This window comes from Nerophis lumbriciformis, linkage group LG13 (assembly GCF_033978685.3).
Source record: "Nerophis lumbriciformis linkage group LG13, RoL_Nlum_v2.1, whole genome shotgun sequence".
In the NCBI taxonomy this organism is placed as follows: Eukaryota; Metazoa; Chordata; class Actinopteri; order Syngnathiformes; family Syngnathidae; genus Nerophis; species Nerophis lumbriciformis.
In genome coordinates, this window is record NC_084560.2 from 1,316,515 (window position 1) to 1,331,604 (window position 15,090).

General features: G+C 36.5%; 1 protein-coding gene across 1 annotated transcript in view; it reads right to left on the reverse strand.

Annotated features, from left to right (window-relative positions):
• Positions 1 to 8,482, reverse strand: part of pofut2 (protein O-fucosyltransferase 2) — a 44,327-nt gene extending 35,845 nt beyond the window's left edge. Inside the window, exon 1 of the mRNA XM_061971827.1 lies at positions 8,286 to 8,482. Coding sequence (XP_061827811.1) covers positions 8,286 to 8,443 — 158 coding nt within the window. The 5' untranslated portion in view covers positions 8,444 to 8,482. The remainder of the gene's footprint in view (positions 1 to 8,285) is intronic.
• Positions 8,483 to 15,090: the final 6,608 nt, after the last annotated feature.

Consider the following 15,090-nt stretch of genomic DNA (forward strand, 5'->3'; position numbering starts at 1 on the left):
TAACATACAATGTAAAAACAATCTGAAGATTTTACAGTAAAAAAAACAACAACTGGCAAATCAGTCACCAGAAATTGACTGTAAAATATGCAGTGTTTTTTCTTACAACATGTTACGGTAGAAGAGAGAAAAGAACGCGTTTAACGGAAAAACTATTTTTTCTTTTACCAAAAAATCTGTCCTGTCCACTTTAGTAAATGTTCGGGTAAAATTCTACTACACAAAACCCATTTTCTTTTAAGTAGTACAGAAATTAATCAGAACTGTTTATCTACAGGTAAAAGCCAGTAAATTAGAATATTTTGAAAAACTTGATTTATTTCAGTAATTGCATTCAAAAGGTGTAACTTGTACATTATATTTATTCATTGCACACAGACTGATGCATTCAAATGTTTATTTCATTTAATTTTGATGATTTGAAGTGGCAACAAATGAAAATCCAAAATTCCGTGTGTCACAAAATTAGAATATTACTTAAGGCTAATACAAAAAAGGGATTTTTAGAAATGTTGGCCAACTGAAAAGTATGAAAATGAAAAATATGAGCATGTACAATACTCAATACTTGGTTGGAGCTCCTTTTGCCTCAATTACTGCGTTAATGCGGCGTGAGATTGGACCGACACCAGCAGATGACATGGCACCCCAAACCATCACCCAACCATGCAAATTTTGCATTTCCTTTGGAAATCGAGGTCCCAGAGTCTGGAGGAAGACAGGAGAGGCACAGGATCCACGTTGCCTGAAGTCTAGTGTAAAGTTTCCACCATCAGTGATGGTTTGGGGTGCCATGTCATCTGCTGGTGTCGGTCCACTCTGTTTCCTGAGATCCAGGGTCAACGCAGCCGTCTACCAGCAAGTTTTAGAGCACTTCATGCTTCCTGCTGCTGACCTGCTCTATGGAGATGGAGATTTCAAGTTCCAACAGGACTTGGCGCCTGCACACAGCGCAAAATCTACCCGTGCCTGGTTTACGGACCATGGTATTTCTGTTCTAAATTGGCCCGCCAACTCCCCTGACCTTAGCCCCATAGAAAATCTGTGGGGTATTGTGAAAAGGAAGATGCAGAATGCCAGACCCAAAAACACAGAAGAGTTGAAGGCCACTATCAGAGCAACCTGGGCTCTCATAACACCTGAGCAGTGCCAGAAACTCATCGACTCCATGCCACGCCGCATTAACGCAGTGATTGAGGCAAAAGGAGCTCCAACCAAGTATTGAGTATTGTACATGCTCATATTTTTCATTTTCATACTTTTCAGTTGGCCAACATTTCTAAAAATCCCTTTTTTGTATTAGCCTTAAGTAATATTCTAATTTTGTGACACACAGAATTTTGGATTTTCATTTGTTGCCACTTCAAATCATCAAAATTAAATGAAATAAACATTTGAATGCATCAGTCTGTGTGCAATGAATAAATATAATGTACAAGTTACACCTTTTGAATGCAATTACTGAAATAAATCAAGTTTTTCAAAATATTCTAATTTACTGGCTTTTACCTGTATTTCATGGAGGAATATAGTTCATCATAGAACTGGCACCCAATGTTATTAAAAAAGTATTGATTTTGAATCGAGAATCGATTCTGAATGGAATCGTTAATTCCAAGAATCGAATCGCGTGGTGCCCAAAGATTCACAGCCCGACTAAACATGGTGTAGCTCCTCTCCTCTGAATGCAGGTGCTCCTACAGCAGGAATACAAATTCAGCATTTCTACCAAACACAAATAAGGGCAAGACGCCAACGCACTGCAGGTAAATGTTTTTGTTGTCATGGAAAGTGTGTTTAGGTACGGTTTGTGTTGAAAAAACTTAATTCAAGCCAACTAATTGTCCAGCCATGGCAATAAAAACTAAAAAAATATCTGTTCAGGTTACATTTATTAATTATGAAAAATTATATTTATCTGCGATTAATTTTGAGTCAACTATGAAGAAATATTTACAGTAAATAACAAAAAACTGGCAAATCAGTCACCAGAATTGTACTGTAAAATATGCAGTGTTTTTCCTTACAACATGTTACGGTAAAAGAGAGAAAAATACGTGTTTTTTTACGGAAAAACTGGCAGTTTAGTCTCTTGGGATTTTATTGAAGGTGTTTTTACAACATATTATTGTCTTTTCATTCTGGTAACTGAGCTGCAAGTTTTTTTACCATAAAAAACAATGTGGTAGTTTTTCCATTTCCAGTACAATAAATACAGCATGCAAACAATAACTGTTGATTTTTATGGTCAAAAAAACTGGCAGCTCAGTCGACACAATTTTACTGTAGAAAAACAAAACAGTCGGAGTTTTTTCAATTTACAGAAACATGCTGTAAAAAAAACACCGTCAATGCTGCGGTCAAATCAATAGTAAATATTGCAGTCAAATATTTCTTACAGATGAAAAGAATGTGGGGCCATTTTGCGAGTTTTCACCTCCAAAAGCAGTACAATTTATAAATGTTTTTTAAAGAACTACAATTTTGGTAGAAATTGTGTGTGAAGAGCTAAAGCAGAACTGAAATGCTAACAGTGAACACGCCAGCCAGATAGTGTCCTGTAGCAAAATCAGATAAAAAATGTTTAATAAAAAAAGCTAGCATGCTGAATTATATTTTAGCTGCATGATTGATTGATTGAAACTTTTATTAGTAGATTGCACAGTACATTAAATATTCCCTACAATTGACCACTAAATGGTAACACCCCAATAAGTTTTTACACTTCTTTAATCAATTCATGGTACATTTATTTATTTATGTGGAATATTGTTGTGTTGATGTACTTTATGTGGAATATTGTTGTGTTGATGTACTTTATGTGGAATATTGTTGTGTTGATGTGCTTTATGTGGAATATTGTTGGGTTGATGTACTTTATGTGGAATATTGTTGTGTTGATATACTTTATGTGGAATATTGTTGTGTTGATGTGCTTTATGTGGAATATTGTTGGGTTGATGTACTTTATGTGGAATATTGTTGGGTTGATGTACTTTATGTGGAATATTGTTGTGTTGATGTGCTTTATGTGGATTATTGTTGGGTTGATGTACTTTATGTGGAATATTGTTGTGTTGATGTACTTTATGTGGAATATTGTTGTGTTGATGTGCTTTATGTGGATTATTGTTGTGTTGATGTACTTTATGTGGAATATTGTTGTGTTTTATGTAGAATATTATTGTGTTGATATACTTTATGAGGACTATTGTTGTGTTGATGTACTTTATGTGGAATACTGTTGTGTTGATGCGCTTTAATGTATATGTGGAATATTGTTGTGTTGATGTGCTTTATTTGGAATATTGTTGTGTTGATGTGCTTTTTTACATATGTGGAATTATGTTGTGTTGATGTGCTTTATTATACATGTGGAATATTGTGTTGATGTACTTTATGTGGAATATTGTTGTGTTGATGTACTTTATGTGGAATATTGTTGTGTTGATGTGCTTTATGTGGAATATTGTTGGGTTGATGTACTTTATGTGGAATATTGTTGTGTTGATATACTTTATGTGGAATATTGTTGTGTTGATGTGCTTTATGTGGAATATTGTTGGGTTGATGTACTTTATGTGGAATATTGTTGGGTTGATGTACTTTATGTGGAATATTGTTGTATTGATGTGCTTTTTTACATATGTGGAATATTGTTGTGTTGATGTGCTTTATTATATATTTGGAATATTGTGTTGATGTACTTTATGTGGAATATTGTTGTGTTGATGTGCTTTATGTGGATTATTGTTGTGTTGATGTACTTTATGTGGAATATTGTTGTGTTTTATGTAGAATATTATTGTGTTGATATACTTTATGAGGACTATTGTTGTGTTGATGTACTTTATGTGGAATACTGTTGTGTTGATGCGCTTTAATGTATATGTGGAATATTGTTGTGTTGATGTGCTTTATTTGGAATATTGTTGTGTTGATGTGCTTTTTTACATATGTGGAATTATGTTGTGTTGATGTGCTTTATTATACATGTGGAATATTGTGTTGATGTACTTTATGTGGAATATTGTTGTGTTGATGCGCTTTAATGTATATGTGGAATATTGTTGTGTTGATGTGCTTTATTTGGAATATTGTTGTGTTGATGTGCTTTTTTACATATGTGGAATTATGTTGTGTTTGTGCTTTATTATGTACGTGGAATATTGTGTTGATGTACTTTATGTGGAATATTGTTGTGTTAATGTGCTTTATGTGGAATATTGTTGTGTTGATGTACTTTATGTGGAATATTGTTGTGTTTTATGTGGAATATTGTTGTGTTGATGTACTTTGTGGAAAATTGTTGTGCTTTATGTGGAATATTGTTGTGTTGATGTACTTTATGTGGAATATCGTTGTGCTTTATGTGGAATATTGTTGTGTTGATGTACTTTATGTGGACTATTGTTGTGTTGATGTACTTTATGTGGAATATTGTTGTGTTGATGCGCTTTAATGTATATGTGGAATATTGTTGTGTTGATGTGCTTTATGTGGAATATTGTTGTGTTGATGTGCTTTTTTACATATGTGGAATATTGTTGTGTTGATGTGCTTTATTATATATTTGGAATATTGTGTTGATGTACTTTATGTGGAATATTGTTGTGTTGATGTGCTTTATGTGGATTATTGTTGTGTTGATGTACTTTATGTGGAATATTGTTGTGTTTTATGTAGAATATTGTTGTGTTGACATACTTTATGTGGACTATTGTTGTGTTGATGTACTTTATGTGGAATATTGTTGTGTTGATGCGCTTTAATGTATATGTGGAATATTGTTGTGTTGATGTGCTTTATTTGGAATATTGTTGTGTTGATGTGCTTTTTTACATATGTGGAATTATGTTGTGTTGATGTGCTTTATTATACATGTGGAATATTGTGTTGATGTACTTTATGTGGAATATTGTTGTGTTGATGCGCTTTAATGTATATGTGGAATATTGTTGTGTTGATGTGCTTTATTTGGAATATTGTTGTGTTGATGTGCTTTTTTACACATTTGGAATTATGTTGTGTTTATGTGCTTTATTATGTACGTGGAATATTGTGTTGATGTACTTTATGTGGAATATTGTTGTGTTAATGTGCTTTATGTGGAATATTGTTGTGTTGATGTACTTTATGTGGAATATTGTTGTGTTTTATGTGGAATATTGTTGTGTTGATGTACTTTGTGGAAAATTGTTGTGCTTTATGTGGAATATTGTTGTGTTGATGTACTTTATGTGGAATATCGTTGTGCTTTATGTGGAATATTGTTGTGTTGATGTACTTTATGTGGAATATTGTTGTGTTGATGTAATGTATGTGGAATATTGTTGTGTTGATGTACTTTATGTGGAATATCGTTGTGCTTTATGTGGAATATTGTTGTGTTGATGTACTTTATGTGGAATATTGTTGTGTTGATGCGCTTTAATGTATATGTGGAATATTGTTGTGTTGATGTGCTTTATGTGGAATATTGTTGTGTTGATGTGCTTTTTTACATATGTGGAATATTGTTGTGTTGATGTGTTTTATTATATATGTGGAATATTGTGTTGATGTACTTTATGTGGAATATTGTTGTGTTGATGTACTTTATGTGGCATATTGTTGTGTTTTATGTGGAATATTGTTGTGTTGATGTACTTTATGTGGAATATTGTTGTGTTTTATGTGGAATATTGTTGTTTTGATGTACTTTATGTGGAATATCGTTGTGCTTTATGTGGAATATTGTTGTGTTAATGTGTTTTATGTGGAATGTTGTTGTGATGATTTCATTGATGTGGAATATTGTTGTGTTGATGTACTTTATGTGGAATATTGTTGTGTTGATGTACTTTATGTGGAATATTGTTGTGTTGATGTACTCTATGTGGAATATTGTTGTGTTGATGCGCTTTAATGTATATGTGGAATATTGTTGTGTTGATGTGCTTTATGTGGAATATTGTTGTGTTGATGTGCTTTTTTACATATGTGGAATATTGTTGTGTTGATGTGCTTTATTATATATGTGGAATATTGTGTTGATGTACTTTATGTGGAATATTGTTGTGTTGATGTACTTTATGTGGCATATTGTTGTGTTTTATGTGGAATATTGTTGTGTTGATGTACTTTATGTGGAATATTGTTGTGTTTTATGTGGAATATTGTTGTTTTGATGTACTTTATGTGGAATATCGTTGTGCTTTATGTGGAATATTGTTGTGTTGATGTGTTTTATGTGGAATGTTGTTGTGATGATTTCATTGATGTGGAATATTGTTGTGTTGATGTACTTTATGTGGAATATTGTTGTGTTGATGTACTTTATGTGGAATATCGTTGTGCTTTATGTGGAATATTGTTGTGTTGATGTACTCTATGTGGAATATTGTTGTGTTGATGCGCTTTAATGTATATGTGGAATATTGTTGTGTTGATGTGCTTTATGTGGAATATTGTTGTGTTGATGTGCTTTTTTACATATGTGGAATATTGTTGTGTTGATGTGCTTTATTATATATGTGGAATATTGTGTTGATGTACTTTATGTGGAATATTGTTGTGTTGATGTACTTTATGTGGAATATTGTTGTGTTTTATGTGGAATATTGTTGTGTTGATGTACTTTATGTGGAATATTGTTGTGTTTTATGTGGAATATTGTTGTTTTGATGTACTTTATGTGGAATATCGTTGTGCTTTATGTGGAATATTGTTGTGTTGATGTACTTTATGTGGAATATCGTTGTGCTTTATGTGGAATATTGTTGTGTTGATGTGTTTTATGTGGAATGTTGTTGTGATGATTTAATTTATGTGGAATATTGTTGTGTTGATGTAATGTATGTGGAATGTTGTTGTGTTGATGTACTTTATGTGGAATATTGTTCTGTCGATGTACTTTATGTGGAATATCGTTGTGCTTTATGTGGAATATTGTTGTGTTGATGTACTTTATGTGGAATATCGTTGTGCTTTATGTGGAATATTGTTGTGTTGATGTGTTTTATGTGGAATATTGTTGTGTTGATGTAATTTATGTGGAATATTGTTGTGTTGATGTACTTTATGTGGAATATCGTTGTGCTTTATGTGGAATATTGTTGTGTTGATGTGTTTTATGTGGAATATTGTTGTGTTGATGTACTTTATGTGGAATATTGTTCTGTCGATGTACTTTATGTGGAATATCGTTGTGCTTTATGTGGAATATTGTTGTGTTGATGTACTTTATGTGGAATATCGTTGTGCTTTATGTGGAATATTGTTGTGTTGATGTGTTTTATGTGGAATGTTGTTGTGTTGATGTACTTTATGTGGAATATTGTTGTGTTGATGTGCTTTATGTGGAATATTGTTGTGTTAATGTGCTTTATGTGGAATATTGTTGTGTTGATGTAATTTATATGGAATAGTGTTGTGTTGATGTGATTTTTGATTGATTGATTGAAACTTGTATTAGTAGATTGCACAGTACAGTATTTACAGTATATATATTTGTACCATGAATTGATTAACGTGGACTTAAAGAAGTGTAAAAACTTATTGGGGTGTTACCATTTAGTGGTCAATTATAGGGAATATGTACTGTACTGTGCAATCTACTAATAAAAGTCTCAATCAATCAATCAAAGTTAAATGAATGAATTAATAAATTAATCAAAGTACATATTCCATACAACTGACCACTAAATGGTAACACCCCAATAAGTTGTTCAACTTGTTTAAGTCGGAGTCCACGTTGATCAAGTCATGGTTGACACTACAAGTGCTGCTACATAAACATAATTGACTTGTGGACATATTTACGGTATAAAGACTTATATAATGATAGGGGGAGGATAATTAGCACTTTATTACATTTCCAACTGCAGCCATTCTGTGAGTATCGCAGCATCTGGCAACCTCGCCCTAAATGAAAGCCATTTGCGAGTAAAACAGGCTACTAGATCAATAAAACGGGCTACTAGATCAATACTCATGGCGCCGAATACCAGCAAGGCAGTGTAGAGTTCGAATGCAAGACTGAAAAAGCACATGAATGAAGGTCGGAGGTCCTAATTAATGAAACTCCTCATAAAACGGCTCCTTTGTGAAGGCGATACCGCGAGCTGCACCAGCAAGGCTGCACTTTGTTGTTGTGTGAAACTTGGCCACGTTTAAACAGCACAATGTGTGAAAGTTGGCCACATTTAAACAGCACAATGTGACGTAAGACAAGGTTTATAATATGTCGAGGGTAAAAAATGCAATTAAAAAGCTATATTTGCAGTTAATGAAGCGCTACTCACCGCAGGTCCCTGGCGGCGCTGATGGGTACTGCAGCCGCGCGACTCGCACTGAACACATCGTGACTTTGTCCTCTTTGCGACGCGACTAGAAGACAAAAGCAGAGAAAAAAGAGAGAAAATATTTGATCTAAGACTGCAAAGCAGCGTCTGTGCGCCATCTTTCTGCAGCCACGCACAACCGGAAGTGGAGGAAGCGTTTGTGGAGTTGCTAGGCAACCGTCCACATGTGGCCCGCCTCCATTTAAAGGGCCAGGACACCACTTCCGGTAGTCTTTTTAAAACACCTAGGTCATTTTACTTTGAAAGGAAGCCCGTTTCCGCCACTAAGAACAAACATGTTCCCCTTTGCTAAGTCATAAAAGCAATATTTATCAGTTGGTTATTTGATAAATGGTCAAACCAAAGTCGAAATGATGAAAAGAAAGTCACAAATATGAGGGGAAAAAACGTTATAATTTTGAGATAAAGTGTCAAAATGATGAGATAAAACATCATAATTAAGAGATAAAAGGTCGAAATTATGAGCAGAAAGTTATGATGATGAGATAAGAGAGTCACAAGCCGGGTCTCAATTCAGGTCTGCATCCTTCCAAGGACCCTGACCATGGACTCCACAAAGTGTGGGTCCTGGCCAGAGTCTTCCAGCAGCGTCTGGAGTGATATTCATTATTATATGATATTCATTATTATATGATATTCATTAGTATATGATATTAATTATTATATGATATTTATTAGTATATAATATTAATTATTATATGATATTTATTATTACATGATATTCATTACTATATGATAACTATTATTATATGATATTTATTATTATATGATATTTATTATTATAATTTATTCATTATTATATTATATTTATTATTATATGATATTCACTATTATATGATATTCATTATCATATGATATTTATTATTGTATGATATTTATTATTAAATGATATTCATTATTATATGATGTGTATTATTACATAATATTCATTATTATATGATATTCATTATTATATGATATTTATTATTATATGATATTCATTATTATATGATATTCATTATTATATGATTTTTATTATTATATGATATTCATTATTATATGATTTTTATTATTATATGATATTCATTATTATATGATTTTTTAAAAAGTCATCATGAGATAAGGTCATAATTACGAGGAAAAAGTCAAACTAATGAGATAAAAAGTCACAGTTTTGAGATAAAACGTCATATTTAGGAGATAACAAAGTGGAAATTATGAGGGGAAAATCATGTTGATCTCATCATTTCGACTTTCTTGAAATAAAAAGTCGTATTTAACTCAGAATTATGACTTTGTATCTATCTTTATTATGAGATTAAAAACATTAATGGTTATAAGATACAAAGTCATGACTTTATCTCATTATTATGGATTTTTATCTCATATATCATTTCGACTTTCTATCTCATATTTATGACATTTTATCTCATAATTTTGACTTTCTTATCTCATAATTATGACTTGCGATTGCGGTATTTTTTTATTTTATTTTTTTTAAAATTTTTTTTGGCGGAAACAAGCTTCCATAACTTTTGTCACTTTTAAAAACACGTGAAGAATATAAATAAACCTCTAACATTCATGTGATCTGAAATCTAGCAAATGTACATATTCACATGTAAAATTTGAATATGTACATATTTACATGTCAAATATGTACATATGTACATGTAAAATATACAAATACTCTCATGTAAAATGTACAAATATTCACATGTCAAATGTACATATTCACATGCAAACTGTTCAAAAAGATGAGTCTGAGTCGTGTGAGATGCATTGTGCATCATCACTGTGGTTATTATTTGCCATACTTTTCTTCACGTGGATGACAAGAACATTGTCACTCCGCGCGCTCCGCCCGCGCAGCTTACCTGCCCGCCACCCCTGTTGCCGGGGGCGCGTAACAGGGGTCACTCCGCGCGCAGTGCGCTCACGAAAGGGGTGGGGCTCACCCTGGTTGATATAGAGAGCAGGACGGTGGCCATGGAAGTCGGAACCCGCTAAGGAGTGTGTAACAACCCACCTGCCGAATCAACTAGCCCTGAAAATGGATGGCGCTGGAGCGTCGGGCCCATATACCCGGCCGTCGCCGGCAGCGAGACGCGCTTGGAGGTGCGCTCAGCGCGGCTCCCATATGATTGCGCACTGGTGTGCGTCTGGGTCGTGACAGCGTGGCACGCGCAAGTCTGTGCTGCGTTGGATCAGTCTCCTTTCTTTAACAGGCAAAAGCTTTATAACCTCAGTGAGGTTATAAAGCTTGCGCACCAAACACGAAGCAAGGCCATGGTGCAGGAGAACAAAGGACTTCTTTCATTTAAGGTTTGTGATAAACCATCAAACTCATTCGTTAAAAGGACTCTATAGTAATATAAAGCGAATTTTTCTGGACATTATCATGCAAGAAAAGTTAATTTTTGGGACCGCGATCACCGCGTAATGATTTTTAAAGGTTGCATGACAAACATTTAACTGTCCCATGTGATCAGCCAGTGCGATTGGAAGTCCATGCTCAATTATTGCCTCCGTAAATAAAACTTCGGCATTTATCACATCCAAAGAATCTGTTTGGGCGACGAAAAACGTTGAAAGTTTTCCACTTGTATCGCTAGCAACGGCATTAGACTTGTGTTTTTTTGTCCCAACGTGGTCTTTTACATCGCTAATTCCTCCGTGTCCCATCGAAAAATCTTGTCTGCACAAGGTGCAATTCGCGTAGTTTTCACCCTTTTTTTTTTTTTTTTAATTAATGAAAAACCCGGAATAGGTTGATGAAAACCGTACGAATTACGGGAAAACCGGAGTAGTTGGCAGGCTCACTAATGCCTTGCATCATCTATATTAGATCGGGCGGATGGCGGGCGGGTGCAGTTCTGATCAAACGTTACATCGGGTGGATGGCGGATGGTTGACGACTTTCTGACGCGGTTGCGGATGAAATAAATTGCCTATCCGCGCATCTCTAATATACAGGTAAAAGCCAGTAAATTAGAATATTTTGAAAAACTTGATTTATTTCAGTAATTGCATTCAAAAGGTGTAACTTGTACATTATATTTATTCATTGCACACAGACTGATGCATTCAAATGTGTATTTCATTTAATTTTGATGATTTGAAGTGGCAACAAATGAAAATCCAAAATTCCGTGTGTCACAAAATTAGAATATTACTTAAGGCTAATACAAAAAAGGGATTTTTAGAAATGTTGGCCAACTGAAAAGTATGAAAATGAAAAATATGAGCATGTACAATACTCAATACTTGGTTGGAGCTCCTTTTGCCTCAATTACTGCGTTAATGCGGCGTGGCATGGAGTCGATGAGTTTCTGGCACTGCTCAGGTGTTATGAGAGCCCAGGTTGCTCTGATAGTGGCCTTCAACTCTTCTGCGTTTTTGGGTCTGGCATTCTGCATCTTCCTTTTCACAATACCCCACAGATTTTCTATGGGGCTAAGGTCAGGGGAGTTGGCGGGCCAATTTAGAACAGAAATACCATGGTCCGTAAACCAGGCACGGGTAGATTTTGCGCTGTGTGCAGGCGCCAAGTCCTGTTGGAACTTGAAATCTCCATCTCCATAGAGCAGGTCAGCAGCAGGAAGCATGAGGTGCTCTAAAACTTGCTGGTAGACGGCTGCGTTGACCCTGGATCTCAGGAAACAGAGTGGACCGACACCAGCAGATGACATGGCACCCCAAACCATCACTGATGGTGGAAACTTTACACTAGACTTCAGGCAACGTGGATCCTGTGCCTCTCCTGTCTTCCTCCAGACTCTGGGACCTCGATTTCCAAAGGAAATGCAAAATTTGCATGGTTGGGTGATGGTTTGGGGTGCCATGTCATCTGCTGGTGTCGGTCCACTCTGTTTCCTGAGATCCAGGGTCAACGCAGCCGTCTACCAGCAAGTTTTAGAGCACTTCATGCTTCCTGCTGCTGACCTGCTCTATGGAGATGGAGATTTCAAGTTCCAACAGGACTTGGCGCCTGCACACAGCGCAAAATCTACCCGTGTCTGGTTTACGGACCATGGTATTTCTGTTCTAAATTGGCCCGCCAACTCCCCTGACCTTAGCCCCATAGAAAATCTGTGGGGTATTGTGAAAAGGAAGATGCAGAATGCCAGACCCAAAAACGCAGAAGAGTTGAAGGCCACTATCAGAGCAACCTGGGCTCTCATAACACCTGAGCAGTGCCAGAAACTCATCGACTCCATGCCACGCCGCATTAACGCAGTAATTGAGGCAAAAGGAGCTTCAACCAAGTATTGAGTATTGTACATGCTCATATTTTTCATTTTCATACTTTTCAGTTGGCCAACATTTCTAAAAATCCCTTTTTTGTATTAGCCTTAAGTAATATTCTAATTTTGTGGCACACGGAATTTTGGATTTTCATTTGTTGCCACTTCAAATCATCAAAATTAAATGAAATAAACATTTGAATGCATCAGTCTGTGTGCAATGAATAAATATAATGTACAAGTTACACCTTTTGAATGCAATTACTGAAATAATTCAAGTTTTTCAAAATATTCTAATTTACTGGCTTTTACCTGTATATACTGTATATACATACCCTGTATGAAGACAAGCACACTGCTGATGTGGTCACTAGGGGGCGCTCCAACCCAGTACATAGTGCTCATGGGCACATGGGTGGTGGGCCTCCAGTATAAAATGTTGCATTGTCATGCAATATCTGTATTTCAAAAAAAAGGAGAATAGTATTTAGGCTTTTGGGAAAGGTTGTTCCATGATGTGAATAATTACTGCACAAAAATCAGCTAAATGAAACACTTGAGACACAACATGTTTACCTTTAAAGGGACCTTTTATGCTGTGTTTGTCTGTTTATGATCTGCATTCATGAAATAAAACCATGTAGGCGTGGCGGATATGTTTATAAAACAATCTTGCCTTCCTTCCTCCAAATGTTCCTCAGCAGTGATGTTTTTCTCAATGGTGACATCATCACATTGTCCATATAAGGAAGAAATGGAGCCTAAGTGTTCTATATTGTAGTCCACGCTGCAGTCAGTGAACTCCTTCTGGGTCTCCATCCTCTTGTTGTGGGGCAGACTGGCTCGTACATGCACATGCATCCATGTCTAGTACAGAGTAGCGTGTAGTTACAAAAGACTTCCTTGTGGTCTACATAACACCTAATGGTGCTTCTTTGCTGAATATAGACATTTATATTCCTATTCATGTAACACTGTGCATGTTTCCACGTGAATGTTATGTTGTGATTTGTTTCAGACATGAAACATCTTGTAGTTACATTTGCACATTTCAACTTAAAAGACCACCTTATGTTGAATCCTTCTCTGCGTCTTTTACTCATAGTTCCCTCACATCATAACTTTGACATTTTCATGATCAATTCTTGCGGACAGAACTGCAAACCTGATGATATTGACCCACACATCTGGAGTTTGTGACAAATACGTCAAATAAGGGGCGTCACCGTTGAGCAAACCATTGTAACTTACAGGTTCAACTTTGATTTATTTGCAGCAATGCATTATGGGATCAAGGGCAGCTATCTTTGTACTCCTCTGCAACTTGGGAATGATTTTTGAACAGTACCAGGATTCAAAGAAGCCTTGTATATAGCTGTCTCTACATTTTTAAACAGTACCATATGATTCAACGTAGACATTTATATAACTATCTTGAACCGTGCCATTAAGGTTGCAAAGCGTGCTCCCAGTCAGAAAGTGCAGGACTTCTTAGAGAACCCTACAAACACTTGACGAATGTGGTGTTACGGTTCAGGCTCCTGCCAACGCCGCTCATCCGTCTGTGCGCACCTCGGGACACGCCCACGGGTGCGCACATCCAGGGACGCGCCGCGCACGTCCTCGCCCTGCAGCAGCCACCAGCTGCAATCACTCACCGGCAATCTACACTCCTGGGTCTGATGAGGGCAAGCTCAATAAAGGACCAGTGGACCCAAGGATCAGCGCAGGAACTTAGCTTTCTCATGGTGTACCGTAAGCAACAAGCTTTATGCTATATTCGTGTTTCCTCTCCGTGCCTTGATTTGTCCCTTGTCTTCTCCCGTGTCCCCGCAGTACCCTCCGTCGCCTGGAAAGTGAGCTGTGCGTCTCATTTTCCCCTGGATCTCCCTCTGGACTCTGACTGCTTCCTTCGTTCCTCGACCTCTTGCTCGCCCCTGGATTCCGACGCCTCTCTCTCGCCCCGGATAACCTGCCTGCCCCATGGACTTCCTCGTATCTCGTTCAACACGTTGGTAACACTCACTTCAGTTAACTACACACATAGTCTTACACCACACACTCTTGTATTCTAGTTCACACTCCATTTCCTTAGTTTAGTAGTATTGTTTATTATTATTTATATATATATATATATATGTTGACTATATATATTTATATATAATAAATAATTGTATATACTACCCCCTGGTGTCTGTTTGCCGTCACCTCCCCTCAGTAAACACAACATGTGGCAGGGAAATACAGGTCATCACGGACTATAAAGCTGCCCCCCGTCCCTGTGACAACAGTATCAGCTTCCTAGATGACCTTAACAACTACTTTGCAAGGTTTGAGGCACTTAACACCACTCCGGTGAGAAAATCCATCCCTCGCCCTGATGAGCAGCCGCTCAACCTGGATATAGCGGATGTCCGAAAAACCCTGAGGAGAGTGAAACCCCGGAAAGCGCCAGGATCTGATGACATTCCGGGCAAGGTGCTTAAGGGATGTGCAGACCAGCTGGCTGGGGTTCTCAC